Source organism: Lepus europaeus, chromosome 5 (assembly GCF_033115175.1).
Source record: "Lepus europaeus isolate LE1 chromosome 5, mLepTim1.pri, whole genome shotgun sequence".
Lineage (NCBI taxonomy): Eukaryota > Metazoa > Chordata > Mammalia > Lagomorpha > Leporidae > Lepus > Lepus europaeus.
This window is the reverse complement of record NC_084831.1, coordinates 117,197,892-117,217,402: the sequence shown is the minus strand read 5'-3', so window position 1 is coordinate 117,217,402 and position 19,511 is coordinate 117,197,892. Positions and strand designations below refer to the sequence as shown.

The 19,511-nt window shown below is 50.8% G+C and overlaps 2 protein-coding genes and 1 non-coding gene across 3 annotated transcripts in view; all 3 read right to left on the bottom strand.

The window, feature by feature from the left end:
• Positions 1–592: 592 nt before the first annotated feature.
• BNIPL (BCL2 interacting protein like) lies at positions 593–12,763 on the bottom strand. The gene is made up of 10 exons (XM_062190138.1): positions 12,720–12,763; positions 10,893–10,985; positions 9,582–9,646; positions 9,250–9,474; positions 4,056–4,238; positions 3,781–3,883; positions 3,482–3,613; positions 1,716–1,802; positions 1,433–1,531; positions 593–629 (listed from the first exon to the last, which is right to left on the bottom strand). Exons 1-10 carry the CDS (start codon positions 12,761–12,763, stop codon positions 593–595), a joined length of 1,068 nt encoding a protein of 355 aa, XP_062046122.1.
• Positions 2,542–2,678, bottom strand: LOC133761324 (small nucleolar RNA SNORA46). The gene has a single exon (XR_009866126.1). It is a non-coding gene; the product is annotated as a small nucleolar RNA SNORA46 (small nucleolar RNA).
• Positions 12,764–14,081: 1,318 nt separating the features above from the next.
• PRUNE1 (prune exopolyphosphatase 1) overlaps positions 14,082–19,511 on the bottom strand; it is a 30,701-nt gene continuing 25,271 nt past the window's right edge. Inside the window, exon 9 of the mRNA XM_062192209.1 lies at positions 14,082–15,906. Within this exon, the coding sequence (XP_062048193.1) occupies positions 15,487–15,906 (420 nt within the window). The 3' untranslated portion in view covers positions 14,082–15,486. The remainder of the gene's footprint in view (positions 15,907–19,511) is intronic.

Sequence of the window (19,511 nt, the reverse complement as noted above, 5' to 3'; positions counted from 1 at the left end):
GAGCCGTTGGCTTCCTCGGTGCTGACTTAAATCTCTCATCGCAGTTTATTAACCGCTACAGGTGTGACTGTACCAGAGAGGGCGGAGATACAGGTTTTGACAGGTTCACAGGCGGCAGGGACGACTTAGAAGGAAAGTAGGGCCCCTTCCGGGGGTCTTCGCAGCTTAGGGAACTGACTGCTAGCTCCTAGCAGGAAGGCTGGCAGGGGCCCGTGGAGCCCTTCCGGCCGCCCCTCACCCCTCACCGGCTGCTGGAATACCTGGGGACAGCATTACGGGCTCCCACACTTACAGGGCAGGAAAATGGCGCCCAAAGAGAAAATTATTTGCCCAAGGTTCAGTAGCGAAAGCAGGTTTAAAACCCAGAGCTCTGCATGTGCCATGCTAAATGCCTTCCACCCTATCAGCTAGCAGATCAGGTTCCCACCCTCGGAGGCCTGCTGGAGGGGGGTTAGAGGAGGCTGCCGTGCCGTTGGGGAGAAGATCCAGTGGTGAGGCAGACAAGATTTACACAATAGCTTGGAAGTTTCTGGAGTCAGGCAGCGCAGATCACCATCTTTGCTTGGTTCTGAGCGCTTTACCCAGTCCGGTGCTAGGCACTTGCTGAGCCGTGGAGATCCCGGTCCAGCCTGTGATTGAGGAGAGACAGAGAGAGAGAAGTGGTTCAGGAGCAGGCCTGGGGCTTCTCTCACTGGCTTGGGGAAGGAAGCCAGGCCATTCAGAAAGCTGGAAGACCAGGTGCGGAGTCATCACTTAGCATCTTCTGCCCCTGGGACCCCTCGCCCGCACAGCTTATGCTCTCCTACTCAGGGCCAGACAGAACCCTTGTTTCTAGGGCTGTTCTCAGTCATCTCTAACCTCTGTGCTGGGACTATTTCATTGCTTGTCACCTCTTACATATCTATGTAAGGTTCTTTGATTTGTTCTTGTGGAATGCAGTAACGTCCTTAATTTCTTCTTTATTTTTCTTTATTTTTTATTTTTTGACAGGCAGAGTGGACAGTGAGAGAGAGAGACAGAGAGAAAGGTCTTCCTTTGCTGTTGGTTCACCCTCCAATGGCCACCACGGCCGGCGCGTTGTGGCCGGCGCACCGCGCTGATCCGAAGCCAGGAGCCAGGGGCTTATCCTGGTCTCCCATGTGGGTGCAGGGCCCAAGGACCTGGGCCATCCTCCACTGCCTTCCTGGGCCACAGCAGAGAGCTGGACTGGAAAAGGAGCAACCGGGACAGAATCGGTTGCCTGACTGAGACTAGAACCCGGGGTGCTGGTGCCGCAGGTGGAGGATTAGCCTATTGAGCCACGGCGCCAGCCCTTAATTTCTTCCCTGTGTCTCTGGGATTTCCCAGATACACTGAAGCACCTGAAAGCACGGTGTCTCATTGGCTTCACACATCCCACCCCAGTCCCCGTACCCTTAAATCCGGGACTCACTGTCTGACAGCTTCAGGGATGTGGACTTGATCCAGGGAGATAAGTTTGGCCAGCTCTCCCAGACTGTCCAGAAAACGGATCTTCCGTGTGAACTTGGAACTGAAAAGAGAGGGTAAAGCACTCGTGTTTTGTTCTGGTAGGAGAGGGGTTCTGAGACCCTTAGGAAGGGAAACGTAAGGGGCAGAGTGATTAAGGCTGGAAAAATCAGGCTGCGGCAACACCTTCTCCATCTTTACTTGAAAATGGGGCGAAGGGAAGGGAGCCCTTGTCCCGGAGCTGGTACCTGATGAAGGGCCGAAGCAGTGCCAGAAACGCCTTCACGTACCACGTGGCGTGGACCACCACCAGGGCGCGCAGGTTCTTCCGGAGCCTGAAGAATATGATGAGGTCATCCGACTTCATCTGCCTGCTCGCCCGAAGGTCTGGAGGCGCTACCTTTGGCTTTGTAACTTCCTTCACTTCTCTCATTTCTAGATTTCTCAGGTGGCGGGGAAGAAGCCCCTGCTCCTTCAGCTGTAACCTCAGCCTCACCCACCTTGTCTAGCCCTGTCTATGCTCCTGGCTTTAAGAAAATCCTTCAAGGCCACTCTTTACTGAGTCTCACCCAGTGCCTCATGCACACCTCTCCAGCCCTCCAGGACCGACCGTTTATACATCTCCAGGTGGGAGACAATCAGCAGAGGCCACAAAAGGAGGAGCAAGAAGAAAAAGCAAGATGGGGGAAACACAGGGGAGAAGGACACATAAAGGGGAAAGGCCTAGGTCAGGGATGCAGGCAGCGAGGAAAAGACGATGCAGGGGTAAAGCCCCTGCCTGCAGTGCCGGCATCCCATGTGGGTGCCGATCCTGGCTGCTCCACTTCTGATCCAGCTCTCTGCTGTGGCCTGGGAAAGCAGTGGGGGGTGGCCCAAGTGCTTGGGCCCCTGCACCCGTGTGGGAGACCCAGAAGAAGCTCCTGGCTCCTGCCTTCGGATCAGCGCATCTCCAGTCGTTGTGGTCAATTGGGGAGTAAACCAGAGGATGGAAGACCTCTCCCTTTTTGCTTCTGCCTCTGCCTCTCTGTAATTCTGCCTTTCAAATAAATAAATAAATCCTTTTTTTTTTTTTTTCAACATTCCTTAACTCCATTAAGCAACAGCAGAATGGCACAAGTCAGCTATGCAACTGACGGAGCCAGGAATTCTTTTGCACTACAGCATAACCAAGAATGAGGAAAATTGTCATCGATAGGTTTAAATATAGTGCTGAATAAATAAATCTTTAAAAAAAATGAAAAGTTGGCCGGCACCGCAGCTCACTAGGCTAATCCTCCACCTGCGGCACTGGCACCCCGGGTTCTAGTCCCAGTCAGGGCACCAGATTCTGTCCCGGTTGCTCCTTTTCCAGTCCAGCTCTCTGCTGTGGCCCAGGAAGGCAGTGGAGGATGGCCCAGGTCCTTGGGCCCTGCACCCGCATGAGAGACCAGGAGGAAGCACCTGGCTCCTGGCTTCAGATCAGCACGGTGTGCCAGCCGCAGCGGCCATTGGGGGGTGAACCAATGGAAGGAAGACCTTTCTCTCTCTCACTGTCTAACTCTGCCTGTCAAAAAAAAAAAAAAAAAAAGAAAAACAAAAAGAAAAGCTAAAGAAGGTCCTTATTAAGTCAAGTGTTGTCCTTAAATTAAGTAGCATTATTTAAGAAGAGGAGGATGAAGAAGACGGTGCAGCTGTAGAAATGAAATCCAGGGTAAGATGGCAGAGGAGGCAGATTGCCTTCCGCGTGCCAGGCTGTGCCACCGCGTTAACTCCACCTTCACAAGTACCCAACGGCAAAGAGACGACTGTTGCTATTTGCAGATAAGGAAACTGAGGCCCCAAAAGTAAAGTGGCTTGCGCCCATCATGCAGCTGGTAAATGATAAAGGCGAGATTTGAAACCTGATCTCCTTAACTCCAGGATAGGCGGGGCTTGGAAAGGGACACAGGAATGAGGAAGCAGCTAAAAAGAAGAAAGGATGAACAGATGGAGAAGAAACACAGAGAACTGCGGCGCCCTCATCCTGGGGTCTCACCGCCGATCCAGAGTGCGGTAACACTGGCGTATCCAGCCCAGAGGTGGAACCTGGGCCCTGCTTGTGCCGCCGCTCAAGTGAACCAGCAGGTAGTTTTCAGCCACCAGCAGCTCCAGAGTCCCCACCATATACCTGGGGGACAGAATTGCAGGGGAGCCCTGTGTTGGGGGTCACAGGGAGCACGAAGACCATTACTGCAGACTCCACAATCAGTACAGATGTTGGAAGGAGACTTTTTTTTTCTTTTCCTCCCATAATGCCCTCTGTAGCTCTGTAGCCCCTCAGGCCTTCCACCTCACCTAAACAAGTGATCCATGACATAGGCATAGTTGGGAATGCTGCCTCTGGGTAGATAACAGGAAGCAAAGAGGATGACGGCATTGAGTCCATCACCATGGTAACCTGGCGAAGAGAAGTATGTGTTGACAAGACAGTATCTCTGTTTAAGTTGATGGGCTCTGAGGTGCTGTACAGGTTACAGGAAGGAGTTTTGAACCCAATGACCGAGTCTCCAGCTTGGCCTTTTTATTCCAGAAGTCACTGTTTTTACCCCTCTGTCTACACTAGCCATTACCTCCATGAGACAGGACTTTCTTGTAGGGCTCAATGGCAGTCATGTCCACTCGCTGCTCCCGCTGTCCTGTTCGGAACACCCTCCAGCGATGCCCGTCTTCTCCAGCCACGTCCCACACGCAACCCCGGCCCAGCCTTTCCGCAGCCTCACTGGCCGCCAGACCCTCTGCCCGGGGCAGCTCATCTGAAAGAGCGATGGGGAGGGATCAGCAGGACAATTCTTACCTTCAGTATCTTGTCAAGTTCCCAGATGCCTAGAGTCTGCCACTGGATCGCCTATTCCTCAGTTGTTTCCCTGTCCCTTTAACCTCAGTTTGTCCAATCACCCCACTACCACCATCCTCCTGGGATTTCTCCTGCACCTCCTGAACCTCTCCTTTGCACTAGACAATGGCCTCAGGGTCCCTGCACCACGGCAGGTCCGTGGCTCTCACCAGCACCTGGCTTTTTCTTTTTCTGGATTCAGTTTCTGTACATGCTTTCCCCTGGGCGAGCGTATCTAGTCCCCGTGTTCAGTTACTGTCAGAAAGCTGAGGACTCCCGGATCTGCCTCTCTAACCCAAACTTCTCTCCTAACTCCAGATTCATACCTCTGACTGCCTGGAGTGCACATCCCTCCTTTATGTGTCCCTGTCAGATCCAAAATCATCCTCTTCTTCCTCTCCCTGATTTCCTTTCTCTCTCTCTCTCTCTCTCTCTCTCTTTTGTTTTAAGATTTATTTATTTATTTGAAAGGCAGAGTTACAGAGAGAGAAGTAGACAGAGAGATCTTCCATCTGCTGGTTCACTCCCCAGATAGCCATGACAGCCAGGGCTGGGCCAAACCAAAGCCAGGAGCCCGGAGCTTCATCTGGGTCTCCCACATGGGTGCAAGGGCCTAAGCACTTCTGCTGCTTTCCCAGGTACATTAGCAGGATAAGAAGTGGGGCAGTCAGGATTCAAACAAGTTGCCCGTATGGGTGGCCAGCAGCTTAACCCACTGCACCCCAATGCCAGCCCCTCCCTTGTTTCATTTCTTGACGAACAATCCCATCTATCTAGCCCTGTGTGTGAGAACAGTGTGTATTCTGACATTCCTTCTTCTCTATCTGCCCTCAAACCAGCTGGACCCCACATCCTCTTCCATCTACCTCCATTACGCCCTTTTATTAGCCTTGCCACTATCACTGTTCTGGCTCACTTATGCTTGGTACTAGCTTTCTACCTGCTCTCCCTGCCTCTGGTCTCTTTTCCTTCAATCTACTCTAAAGACCACAAAGCAAGTTCTCTTTTTTCTACTTTATACTCAAATGATAGTACACTGTATCTGCCATTCTACATGATCTCTCCTTCTTCATAGTTGTATAGTATTTAATACTCTATACTTTTTTAAAAAAACATTTATTCTACTTATTTGAAAGGCAGGGTTATAGAGAAAAAGAGACAAAAACAGAGAGGTCTTCCGTCCTCTGTTCACTCCCCAAATGGCTGCAATGGCTGGGGCTGGGCCGACAAAGCCAGCAGCCCGGACCTCCATCTGCATCTCTCACGTGGCTGGCAGGAGTCCACGTTCATGGCACTCAAATGGAACATCAGTGTCACAGAACTGTGGCTTAACCTGCCGTGCCACAGCCCTGGCTCCCAATATTCCATAGTTTTAGTGCTGCCGCTGTGGCATAGTAGGTTTAGCCTCTGCCTGCGGCACCAGCATCCCATATCAGAACTGGTTCAAGTCTCAGCTGATCCAATTCTGATCCAACTCTCTGCTTATACACCTGGGAAAACAGCAGAAAGACGGCCCAAGTCTTTGGGCCCCTGCACCCATGTGGGAGACCCAGAAGAAGCTCCTGGCTCCCGGCTTTGGATTGGCCCAGCTCTCCAGCCATTGCAACCATTTGGGGAGTGACCCAGTGGATGGAAGACACATCTCTCTCTCTCTTCTCTCTCTCTCTCTCTCTGACTCTGCCTCTCAAATAAATAAATCTCTAAAAAGAATTCCATAGTGTTAATGCCCTGTAGTAAACATTATTTTACTCACAGATATTTTGGCTATTTCCAGTCTTTTCAGTCATTAAACTTGACCATGTTAATTCCATGATTAAAATCTTTCTGAGACTCCTCATTGCTTACAAGATAAAATCTAAATTCCTTAGTGTAGCAGTAAGGGCCTCCGTGACTAGACCACTGCACTATCTTTTCAGATTTCCTCCTCACCTGCTGCCCTTCTTTAAGGAAAAAAAGGTCGGGGGGAACTTATTTATTTTTTTGAAAGGCAGAGTTACAGAGGGAAAGGGAGAGACAGAGAGAGAGAGAGGTCTTCCATCCACTGGTTCACTCCCCAAGTGGCTGCAATGGCTGGGACTGGGCCACGCCAAAGCCAGGAGTCTGGAACTCCCACCTGCCCAGGCAGGTAGGCCATGTTCCACTGTCTTCCCAGGTGCATTAACAGAGAGCTGGACTGGAAGTAGAGCATCTGGGAATCTGACCAGTGCACATTTGGGATGCCAGCATTGCAGGCAGAATTTATTTATTTATTTATTTTAGGATTTATTTATTTGAGAGGTAGAGTTACAGAGAGAGAGAGAGACAGAGACAGAGACAGAGAGAGAGAGTCTTCCATCTGCTGGTTCATTCCCCAAGTGGCTGCAATGGCTGGAGCTGGGCCAATCTGAAGCCAGGAGCCAAGAGCTTCTTCTGGGTCTCCCATGGGATGCAGGGGCCTAAACACTTGGCCATCTTCTACTGCTTTCCCAGGCCATAGCAGAGAGCTGGATCGGAAGAAAGCACCTGGGACTCAAACCAGCACCCATATGGGATGGCGGCACTGCAGGCAGAGAGGTTTAACCCACTGTGCCACAATGCTGGTGCCCCCCCTGCTGGCCTTCTGGTCTAAATGGACATGTGTCATACTTCGAATTCCCCATCATGCTATGCTAATACTAGAGCTGTTTCTTTAACCTAGAATGCTCTTCCACCAACTAAGTGACAGACATCAGCTTCAGTCTCCTACACCCAGCCCAGAAGTCTGTGAAGTCTTTCCTAAATCAGACAGACTGACCTCTTCCTTCTGTCCACCTGCACTGGAGCCTATGCATTGGAGACTATGACCTTTGCCGGCAGTTATTTGTGATGTACTTCCAACCCGTGGTGGGGGGAGGCATTGGGGTGCAGGGGTTAAACAGCCAGGACACCTACATCCCGTATCAGAGTGTCTGGGCTTGAGTCCCGGCCCCACCTCTGACTCTCACGGCCTGCTGAGGCACACACTGGGAGGCAGCACGCACTCGGATCCCTACAACCCTGTGTGAAACTTAAGGATTGAGTTCCAGGCTCCTGGCTTGAGCCTGGCCCAGCTCTGGCTGTTGCAGTCTCTCTTTCTTTTTCTCTTTCAAGATTTATTTATTTTTTTTGAAACGCAGAGTTACAGAGAGGCTAAGGCAGAAAGAAAGAGAAAGAGAGAGAGAGAGAGAGAGAGAGAGTCTTCTATCTGTTGGTTCACTCTCCAGATGGCAGCAATGGCCAGAGCTGTGCCAATCCGAAGCTAGGAGCTAGGAGCTTCTTCCGGGTCTCCCACATGGGGGCAGGGGCCCAAGGACTTGGGCCATCTTCTACTGCCCTCCTGGGCCACAGCAGAGAGCTGGATCGGAAGTGGAGCAGCCGGGTCTCGAACTGGCACCCATATGGGATGCTGGCACTGCAGGAGGTGGCTTTACCTGCTAGGCCACAGCATTGGCCCTTCTTTCTTTTCTTTTAAAGATTTATTTTAGGAGCCGGTGCTGTGGCCTAGCAGGTAAAGATTTATTTTATTTATTTGAAAGACAGAGTTACAGAGAGAGAGAGAGAGAGAGAACCTCCATCTGCTGGTTCACTCCCCAAAAGGCCACAATGGCTAGAGCTGGGCCAGGCTGAAACCAGGAAGCAGGGGCTTCATCCAAGTCTCCCACGTGGGTGCAGGGGCCCAACCACCTGGGCCATCCTCCACTGCTTTCTCAGGTGCATTAGCAGGGAACTGGGTCAGAAGTGGAGCAGCTGGGACTCAAACCAGTGCCCAAATATGATGCCAGTGTCACAGGCAGCAGCTTAAGCCATTATACCACAATGCTGGCGTTATCTCTCAACCTTTCAAATAAAAATAAATAACTAAATAAAATTTTAAAAATAAGTAGCACAGGGGACCAGTGTTGTAGCATAGCAACAGCAGCATCCCATGTGGGTGCCAGTTTAAGATCCAGATGCTCCACGTCCGATCCTGCTGCCTGCTATGGCCTGGGAAAATCAGTGGAAGATGGCCCAAGTGCTTGGGTCTCTGCACCCCTGTGGGAGACCTGGAAGAAGCTCCTGGTTCCTGCCTTGAGACTGGCCCAGCTCCTGCCATTTGGGCCATTTGGGGATTAAACCAACGGGTGGAAGATCTCTCTCTCTCTCTCTCTCTCTGCCTCTCCCTCTATTTCTAACTCCACCTTTCAAATAAATAAATAAATCTTTAAAAAAAATAAAGTTTGACTTTTAATTGCTTTTCCCATGAACATTTTGAAGTACCTTTTAAGTATTTTCTACTAAACAGAAAATTCCCTGAGGGTAGGGCCTGTCCTATTTATCATTGTAATTCCTGTCCTAGCTCAATGGTAGCATCTAACAGGCAGTAAGTCACGTTTCCCTTAATCAGCAAAGGACTCCCCTCCTCTCCTGGCTGCCCTCCCATTGGATCTATCAGCTCTGTGTAGGCAGGCATGCGGTGTGGTGGTTAAGTTGCTGCCTGGATACTGCACCCCCCACCGGAATGCCTGCTTCAACTCCTGGCTACCCTGGTTCAGGTCCAGCTTCCTGCCAGTGGGCATCCTGGGAGGCAGCAGATGATGGCTCAAGTCCTTGGGTCCCTGCCATCCACATGGGAGACTGGATGGAGTTCTTGGCTCCTGGCTTCGACCTGGCCCAGCCCTGGCTGTTGCAGATATTTGGGAAGTGAACCAGAAGATAATTGATCTCTGTCTGTCAGCCTTTTACATAAAATAAAAATATAAGCTCTACTTTTCCATTGTGAGGAAACTAGTTTTGCTGGCCTTACCTTTCGGCCCCATGTAGTAGTTCTTTTTTTTTTTTTTTTTCCTGTTTTTTTCTTATCCATGTATCAGTTCTAACTTCAGTCCTCGTACGTCCACCCTGAGCCTCACGCTGGCCACTGCCTCTACCACCTTTGTCCCCGGTTTGTTTCCCACCTTCCCATTCAAATTCGTGGCCGCTGTCCAGCTGCTCCGAGTCTGAAGGTGTTTCCAGCCCCTCTAGCTCCAGGTCAGAACTGCCGTCGGGAGAGGACGGTGCCGAGTGGGCAGGGGAAGCCGCACTGCCTCCGGGCTCCTGGGTCAGATTCAGCTGCAACTCTGGGGCAGAAAGACGCTTCCTCATGGGGCGCTGGCCACACAGAGCCAGGGTGCTGGGGGTACCTGGGGTTGGAGGAAGGGAAAACAAAGCAACCAACCCTGAAACTTGGATTGAGTTTCAAGGAGGAACTTCGATGAAAGAGGAAATGGGTCCATAATGGGATACCTACCTGCCTGGGGGTCTCTTTTAAGGTCTTCAGGAGCTTCAGAAAGGCCAACCTCCTCAGGAAGCAATCTAGAGGAGAAAAGATGGAAAGGGGGCACGGGGGCTGGCGCTGTGGCGTAGGGGCTAAAGCTGCCCGCTGCAACACTGGCATCCCATCTGGGTGCTGGTTCGAGTCCTGGCTGCTCCACTTCTTTTTTTTTTTTTTTTTTTTTGACAGGCAGAGTGGATAGTGAGAGAGAGAGACAGAGAGAAAGGTCTTCCTTTTTGCCGCTGGTTCACCCTCCAATGGCCGCTGCGGCCGGCACATCTCGCTGATCCGAAGCCAGGAGCCAGGTGCTTCTCCTGGTCTCCCATGCGGGTGCAGGGCCCAAGGACCTGGGCCATCCTCCACTGCACTCCCGGGCCATAGCAGAGAGCTGGCCTGGAAGAGGGGCAACCGGGATAGAATCCGACGCCCCAACCAGGACTAGAACTTGGCGTGCTGGTGCCGCAAGGCGGAGGATTAGCCTGTTAAGCCACGGCGCCGGCCCTGCTCCGCTTCTGATCCAGCTTCCTGCTAACGTGCTTAGGAAAAGCAGTGGAAGATGGGCCAAGTGCTTAGGCCCCTGCCACTCACATGGGAAACCCAGATAAAATTCCTGGCTCCTGGCTTTGGGCTGGCCCAGCTCTGGCCATTGTGGCCATCTGGGGATTGAACTAATGGATGGAAGATGTCTCTTTCTCTCTCTGTATCTCCCTCTCTCTCTCTCTGTAGCTCTTTCAGATAAACAAATAAATCCTTAAAATGTAAAACAACAAATCAGGCACCTATTTTTAAAAAAGACGAAGCAAAGGGAGCATAGATATTAGTTAAGGCGTCAAGCCAAGTATCAATTTTCCAGTTCTTGTCATGATTTTTATCACCTCTGCTTCCTCTTTATAATTTTACTTTTGTTTTGTTTGAAAGGTAGAGAGACAGAGAGAGATCTTTCATCCACTGCCCAAATACCTACAACAGCCAGAGCTGAGCCAGGTTGAAGACAGGAGCCTAGAACTCAATCCAGGTCTCCCACGTGGGCGGCAGGGACCCAAGGACTGGAGCCCTCACCTGCTGCCTCCCAGGGTGCACAGTGGCAGAGAGCTGGATGACAGGGGGAGCAGCCAGGACTCAACCAGACGCTTCCAGTGTGGGACGAGGGCGTTGGAAGCAGCGACTTAACAGCTGCACAAACTCCCGCCCCTTGGCTTTCTTTTTTTGCACCTCTTCCCTGCAAGTCCTAATCCACCATTCCTGCCTCCCTCTGTGGCCATCCCTCCCTCCTCCCAGCCTCCTCACCTAGGGAATTCTTCATCCTGCCATTCTTCCTTCAGCTCCAGTTCCCCAAGTCTCAGGGCTGCTCCTGCTTCTGCTTCTGCATCCTTCCTGACCCTAAGATCACCCCCGGATAAAAAGATGATCATGACACAACCTAGGTAGTGTCCTAAGGGAACTGGGCAGCCAGCAGGAGACGCTGGAATGAGCAGTAATGAAGGCAGAGTTCCCACTTTAAATTTTTTTTTTTTTTTTGACAGGCAGAGTGGATAATGAGAGAGAGAGAGAGACAGAGAGAAAGGTCTTCCTTTTGCCGTTGGTTCACCTTCCAATGGCCACGCTGATCAGATGGCAGAAGCCAGGTGCTTCTCCTGGTCTCCCATGGGGTGCAGGGCCCAAGTACTTGGGCCATCCTCCACTGCACTTCCCTAGCCACAGCAGAGAGCTGGCCTGGAAGGGGGGCAACCGGGACAGAATCTGGTGCCCCGACCGGGACTAGAACCCGGTGTGCCGGCGCCACAAGGCGGAGGATTAGCCTAGTGAGCTGCGGCGCCAGCCCGGAGTTCCCACTTTAAAATGCGCTCAGATCTCGTCTCCTCTACAGGTGTTTCTCGCCCTGCCACCCCTGGCAGGAGCAGAGGAACGCTCATCAGCATATTTACCACTGCAGCCCTTGGCTCCGCTTACCAAATAGGGATGAGTGATGTCCCACATTGCAACTGGCTGGAACCCAGGCAGGCGCGCCCAGGTATTACCGGGCAGAGCCGGAGAGGTGGCACTTAGTCAGGCCTGCCTTTTCTCACTGCTGGGGGGTGGCCGGGGGACATCATGGCTGAGGTGGAGAGATGGGATAGGAGGTAGAGAGAGGGAGAGATTTGCTGGGAAGGAAAACCTGGGCCTGAACTCAGTTCTGGGTTAGCTTTCCTGATGGCCATTCTGGAGGGAGCAGTTAGAAAGTAAAGACGGGATGGGAGTCTGGCGCAGCGTGTAGAGCGCCGCCTGCGACACTGGCATCCCATATGGGCACTGGTTCAAGACCTGGCTGCTCTACTTCCAATCCACTTCTGTGCTGTTATGCCTGGGAAATTCAGTGGAAGATGGCCCAAGTGCCTGGGCACCCATAGGGGAGAGCCAGATGAAGCTTCTGGCTTTAGCCTGGCATAGCCCCATGTGGCCATTTGGGGAGTGAAACAGTGGATGGAAGATCTCTCTCAGTCTCTTTCTCTGTAACTCTGCCTTTCAAATAAGTTTTAAAAAATCTTTAAAAAATTATCAGTTGCAAAATATAGGAACTTCATTCATATATACATACATACATACACATATATATATGTAAAATGAATTTGAAAGGCAAAGAGACAGACAAGAGATCTCTCATTTGCTGCCTCACTCCCCAAATACCCACACCAGCCAGGGCTCGCTCAGGCAGAAGCCCGGAGTCCAGAGCTCCATCTGGGTCTCCCACCTGAGTGACAGGGACCCGAGTCCTTGAGCCATCAGTGCTGCTTCCTCGGGGTGTGCATTAGCAGGAAACCAGAACCGGAAGCTGAGCTGGAGCTGGGACTCAAACCCAGGCACTCCTTACAGGATGCAGGCACCCAAGTGGCAGCTTAACTGCTGCACCAAAGACCCCATGGTTTTTTTAAACCAGGGAATTACCCTGGAATCCCACATCATTCTAACATTTCCTACCTAAAGCCAACCCCATCCCTTCTCAGCAAATTAATTCTTTCAGTCTCATTTCCTCTAGCAGCTGGTGAGCTCTGACCTGCTAAGAGCTGGAGACTGGGAAAGTCCCTAAAGACTCGTCACTCCCCGCTTCGAATCAAGCGAGCCCAGGTCTTCACTCACCCCAGATCTGGCATCTTTCTTCCGGCCTCTTGTGTGGTTCCCATCTTCACGGTCTTCCTTCTCGAAACGCAGCGGCCGGGGAGCTGCTCATCCCACCCCCGACCCTTCTTCACCCCCTTTCTCCTGCGCTTGTTGTTGTCCTTGCTCCAAGGCGGGAGGCGTGGGAGGGAGGTAACCTCTTCTTCAAACAGGTTTTGCCACCTCCCTTTCCAAGGAGCAGGTTTGCCCAAAAGAAAAACCCTGCCTCCTGCGTGGGGGCGGGCTCTGGGGAGGAGAGTGCGTTTCCTAGGGTGGCAGTCATGGGTGGGTTTAGAAAGGCACTTTGTTCTCCTTTTGGCCTTCCTGATTTTTTCTTTTTTTTTTCTTCTTCTTCTTCTTTTTTTTTTTTTTTTTACTTATTAGAAATGTAGAGTGACAGAGAGAGAGGGAGAGACAGAAAGAGGTCTTCCATCTGCTGGTTCACTCTCCAGAGGGTTACAACAGCTGGGCCTGGGCTAGACCCAGGCCAGGAACCGGAGAAACCCAAGCACTTCTTCATTGATTTCTCAGGCACATTAGCACAAAGCTGGAAGTAGAGCAGCTGGGACTTGAATCTGTGCTCTGATACGGGATGCCGGCATCACAGGCAGTGGCTCAACCTGCTGTGCTACAATGCTGGCGCCTACCTTTTTTTTTTTTTTTTTTTTTAAGATTTATTTATTTGAAAGGCAGTTACAGAGAGGCAGAGCAGAGAGGAGAGAGAGAGGTCTTTCATCTACAGGTTCGCTCCCAAATAGCCACAACGGCCAGAGCTGGGCCAATCTGATGCCAGGAACCAGGAGCTTCCTCCAGGTCTCCCACGTGGGTGCAGGGACCCAAGGACTTGGGCCATCTTCCACTGCTTTCCTAGGCCACAGGAGAGAGCTGGATCAGAAATGGAGCAGCTGGGACTCAAACCAGTGCCCATATGGGATGACAGCACTGCAGGCAGTGGATTTGCCTGCTATGCCACAGCGTCGGCCCCATGGGATGCTGGCATCTTAAGCAGCAGCTTAACCTGCGAGGCCACAATGCCAGCCCCCTTTGTTTTGAAGGAAAAAGCACCAGTGGAAACCATTTTAGTTGAAATCATTTTTGTTGTAAGACAATCTTGGGCCTACTGTTCAAGCATAAGCAAAACCGGGGAGACAGCAGTATGTTGCAAAGAGGGTTCTTAAAGGCTAAGGCTAAGGAGACAGACGCTTGCTGTTCCTTATTCCTAACAGAAATCGACAGGTGACAATAGGGAAGAAGCGAGACGAAGCCTTAGGAGGCTGAAGCAATTATCAGAGGGAAAGGCCTGATTACAGCTGTAAAAAGACACTAAGGCCCGAACAGGAAAAAAGTATTTAATACTTTAACAAAATGCAAAAGAAAGTACCAAGTTACAAAACAAATGCCTTTGGTTCAGTGATTACATCACTATTTTTACCTTCCAAATGGCTACAGATATCGTACCCTTCAAGCCAGACTGTCCCCCTCATCCTCAAAGATGTCACGCCAAAACCATCACATACCCCACTGTGCGCTGAGAACCGGGGGCAGCTTACATGGAATACAACTGTTGGGTGGGAAAAAGGGGGGACGAGTGGGTCTGAAGAGAAAAGGGAGACTCTACACATGCAGAACAAGCCAGGGGGACCACTAGGGCACTACGAGCCACACCCCGTACATGCTACCTGAGGCCAGGCCCCTCGGGACAACCACACAATGCAGACCATCTAGTGACACTGAGCACTCCCAGGGAGAACAGGAAAAAAAAATACAGAGGCGAGGAAGGGATGGCAGCAAAGGCAGATCACAGAACAGCAGGCGCGTCTAGTCCAGACCCTGTGCGAGGCCCGGAGCAGGCAGCGAGCTGCCCAGCGACAACACCGCTTGTGGCAGTCCGCATCCGGACTCCACGCTCCCTTCTAACGTGAACACGAGCAAGGGACGGACAAAAAATCGACAGAGCCCAAAGGCAGGGGACGGCCCCGGGGCTCTCGCTGCCGTTCTGCTCTCTTGGGGACAGTGCCGGTGCAGCCTTCCTGGGGTGCCTCCCGAACCCTTCAAGAACCAGGCTCTGCAGGGCCTTTCCAGGGCTCCGTGTGGCTCTGGGACAGAAGCGTGCACGGAAACAGAGAGCTGGTCCTGATCAGGACAGTTGTAACGGCTCCAGTCTGCTCCCGACCCAGACCTGGAACAGTGCCAGTCGGCTCAGAACCGAGCTCCGGCCAAGTCGGAACCAAACACCCACTGGCTGCAGACACAGCCGAGGGTCGGGGCGCTGCGAGTGTGCTGAGGACACAAAACTGGAAGGGGCGTTTCCAGAGCACTCTCTTCTCTACCTGACTAGAAGCAGGTGGTCCATGCACATTTGAACAAGTAAGTGACTACGTGGTTCCGTGACAGACACTGGCCCTGTTCAAGTCTCACCGAGGGCACCCTGGGGGCCTACACTCTTTGTCCCACCCTGCTGGGGCTGCGGGTGTCGTCACACTGCGTCCCTGGCACGTGAAACAGAGGCGTCAGTGCACATTTAAATAAAAACAATTAAATAATAAAACTGTCTGATGGGCAAACTGGAGGGAGACGCAACGTCGCTCTCACAGTAGCCGCTCGCTTTCGCCTCCCAGTTTTATGAGAACAGCACCCCAGAGCCTGGAACGGGGAAGACAGAGTTGCCGAAATCGCCAAACATCTCAACACATGCACTTGAGGCGGGTCGAGCCACCTCCTCTCCCCACCACCTCTCCCCTCCCCGCAATCACTTCTTGGACACGGAGGACTGTGACAGCGAGATCTGACTGCACTTTTCGAAGACGGCCTCCGCGGAGAGCCTGGGTAGCCCCTGATCCAGAGGGCACTCATCCACCAAGCTGTTCATGGGCGTGGGGGGCAGCGGCGGGTCCTCCTCGTCCTGACTCAGTCCGGCGATCAGCGAGTTCCCCGCCCTGTCCAGTTCCTTGTCGGCCTGCTCCCTGGACGCTCCCACCATCTCGGGCTGTCCCGAAGGTATCTGCATGGAGTCAGAATAGGCCGACAGGGCTTCCTGCAGCAGAGGCAGAAGTTTCTTTCGGGAAGCCTGCGTGTTGCCTTGAAGATAGGCTTGGAGGTTAGGGTGGGTGCTTGGAACAGGGGTCAGCTTCAGGGGCGGAGACTGGGAGCGTTCCAGAACCCCACAGATCTGCAGAGGAGATAAAATGGGGAGATGAGACATAACATGGCATAGCAATGAGGTGAGCTTCCAAGTGAGAGGCTTCCTTTAGAGAATAGAAAGCTTTTTTTTTCTTTTCTTTTTTTTTTCTTTTTTTTTTAAAGATACAGCCTCAATGGCCAGGGCTCTACCAGGCCGAAGCCAGGAACCAGGACCTTCATGTGGGTCTCCCATATGGGTACCAGGGGCCCAAGGACTTGGGCCATCTTCCACTGGCTTCCCAGGCACACTAGCAGGAAGCTGGATTGAAAGTGGAACAGCTGGGACACGAACTGGTACCCATACAGGATACCGGCATCACAGACAGCAGCTTAACACGCTACACCACAACACCAGCCCTCCAGAAACTTTTCCTAATTAAGTCATCCAGCGTTTAGTTTAATTGCTTGCAAGAAAAGGAATGTAACTTAGAGTATGTTAGAAAGCGAAGAAACATTTTATATACTTTATTTTAGCTTTAAGGAAACCAAAGCTTGAAGAAATTAAGCATCTTAAGCAAAATCACACAGATGAGGACAGAGTCATCTGATCACAGACCCCAGGGCCCCCAGCTCCTAACCTAACGTTTCTAAGTGTATACTCGTGCTCAGGAACTTCAACTCTGACCCTGCCTGAGATGAGACTAGCGTTTGTGTAGAGGTCAGGGGAAGGACTGAGGCAGAGAGAGAGAATAGGACAAGTGGGAATGGGAGTGAGGCAAGCACGGTGCCAAGTCTGGCCATTTACAGCATCTCATTTAATCCTCACAACTGCCCTGCAAGGCTGGCATTACCAACACTCTCACTTACAGGCAGGAAAACAAGCCGTCAATTAGGTAACCCGCCTAAGGTCACGGTTTGCATCGAGCAGAACTGACACTCAAACCCAGGTATGTCACCAGTGACGGTGTTCTACATCTATGCTGCCATCCCCACGCGGGAGGACAAGAGGGGACGGCAGGCACACCATGAAGAGGGCCCCGCTCCCCAGCCCAGAGGCAGCCCGCGTGACGGTGGGGTCCTCAGACCTCGTGAGACACCTGCACAGCTTCTGAGAGCAGCACTGCGGGAACCAGATCCAGGGAGGTGAGACAAGCACTGCTATTTATTTATTTGAAAGAGAGAGAGAGATCACTCCCCCAAAACTGACAAGAGCAGGGGCTGGGCCAGGCTGAAGCCAGGAGCCCGGAACTCAACCTGGGTCTCCCATGTGGGTAGCAAGGACCCAAGGACTTGAGCCATCACCTGCTGACTCCCAGGGTGTGCAATAACGGGGAGCTGGATTGGAAAGGGAGCAGGGACTGGAACCCAGGCATTCTGGTATGGGGTGCAGGTGCTCCAGGTGGCATGTTAGCCACCGGGCCACTCCGTCTTGTGAGAGGCACTGCTTAGGGTCCAAGCACCCTTTCCTTCCTGACACGACCAGAATGAGCCACCCTCTGCCGAGTGCTTATGCTATGCCCATGTGGCATATAGCATTATGTCTGATGATCACATCAGACTAATCAGTAGGTTCTGTTATACCTTTTATAGACTCCAAAGTCAAATGATTTGCCTTAGCTCAAAGGGCAAGGAAGTAGCAACCTGGGACAGAAAAGGATGTCTAAATTTTAACTGAAAAGTGATCCCTGTTAAATCTAAGAGTGGAAAAAGAGAGGGAGGAGATGAACAATTTGGAACATGCTCAATCGGACTGGCCGCAAATGGTGGAGTTAGAAATGTGCCAGGGGATTCCAACACAATCCCATCAAGATGGCATGTACCAATGCCATCGCACTAGTCCAAGTGATCAATTTCAGCTCACAATTGATAGCTCTGATAGGTCTAAGAGTCAAAGAGATCACACAAACAAGACAAGTATCTGCTAATACTAACTGATAGAATCAAAAAGGGAGAGAAAGACCCAACATGGGAAGTGGGATACACAGCAGACTCATAGGATGGCAGATGTCCTAAACAACACTCTGGCCTCAGAATCAGCCCTCAAGGCATTCAGATCTGGCTGAAGAGCCCACGAGAGTATAGCAGGCAAGGAAAGCCAAGATATCATGGAAAAAAAAAAAAAAAAGACCTAAATGAATGATCTCTGTGAGTGAGATCCCAGTGGAAAGAACGGGGCCATCAAAGAAAGAGGTACCCTTCTCCGAAGGGAGGAGAGAACTTCCACTTTGACTATGACCCTATCAGAATAAGATCAAAGTCAGCGAACTCTAAAGGCTTCCATAGCCCTGGCAACTCATGACTAGAGCCTAGGGAGATTACTGACGCCATGAACAGGAGTGTCAAATTGTTAAATCAGCAACAGGAGTCACTGTGTACTTACACCCCATGTGGGATCTGTCCCTAATGTGTCGCCTAAAGCCAAGTGATGCTATAACTAGTACTGAAACAGTATTTTTATACTTTGCGTTTCTGTGTGGGCACAAACTGATGAGGTCTTTACTAATTATATACTGAAGTGATCTTCTGTATATAAAGAGAATTGGAAATGAAAAAAAAAAAACAAAAACCTGGTGTTAAAATGGAAATGGCATAGAAAATTAATTAATTTGAAAAAAAAATTATGTAGGATCTCTGTCTTTAATGTGCTGTACATTGCTATTTAATGCTATAATTAGTAATCCAATGGTAGTTTTTTCACTTTATGTTGCTATATGGGCAAAATGTTGAAATCTTTACCTAATATATACTAAACTGATCTTCTGTATACAAAGAGAATTGAAAATGAATCTTTACATGAATGGAAGGGGAAAGGGAGCGGGAAAGGGGAGGGTTGCGGGCGGGAGGGAAGTTATGGGAGGGGGGAAGCCATTGTAACCCATAAGCTATACTTTGGAAATTTATATTCATTAAATAAAAGTTTAATAAAAAAAAAATTAAAAAAAAAAAAAAAAAGGATGTCTATCTGACTTTAAAGGCTAGAGTTCTTTCCACAATGAGAAACTACCTCGCGCTTGGGGAAATCACATTTGCTTCCGGGGACAAGACAAAGGCAAAGAGAAGGGTGATGGCAGGCGTACCTTGTACATGCAAAGGGTTACCTGGCCGTATTCTGTCTTCAGCAGTCCTCACATTGCCCAAGCAACCTAAGGAGTCCCTGGACTGACTGCCTTCAGCCCTGGTTTAAATTCTTTCCTGGCTAATTAGTAACCAAAAGAGGAAGAGAAAGAGGAGGAGGTTGGAAAGATGGTCAAATGGAAGGTAAGGGGAAAAACCAACCCGATCCTAGATCGCTCCTCTGCAAAGTCATGCCACACAGAACTGCAGGCAGTAGGGAAGGTTTCTCTGCGCTTCTAACTCCCAGGGCAACAGAACAGAAAAGAACTGCTTTTCCAGGGTAAGAAATGAATGATTAATGATTAAACCAGAGTCAAGTTCAAACTCAAGATTTATAATATTTCCTTCTAGCCAACCTTCAAGTTCTGCCCAAGTAGAGACTGTGTCTCTGATTCTCTGGAATCCCCTGTCCTCAACTGTATGATTAAAGAGATTCACAGATACAGAGAATGAAAACAACAACAACAAGAGGGAGGGGAGGTTCTGGCAACAAGTCAAAGAACATCTGTGTAAACCTAAGAACAAGGAGAGGTTCTTACA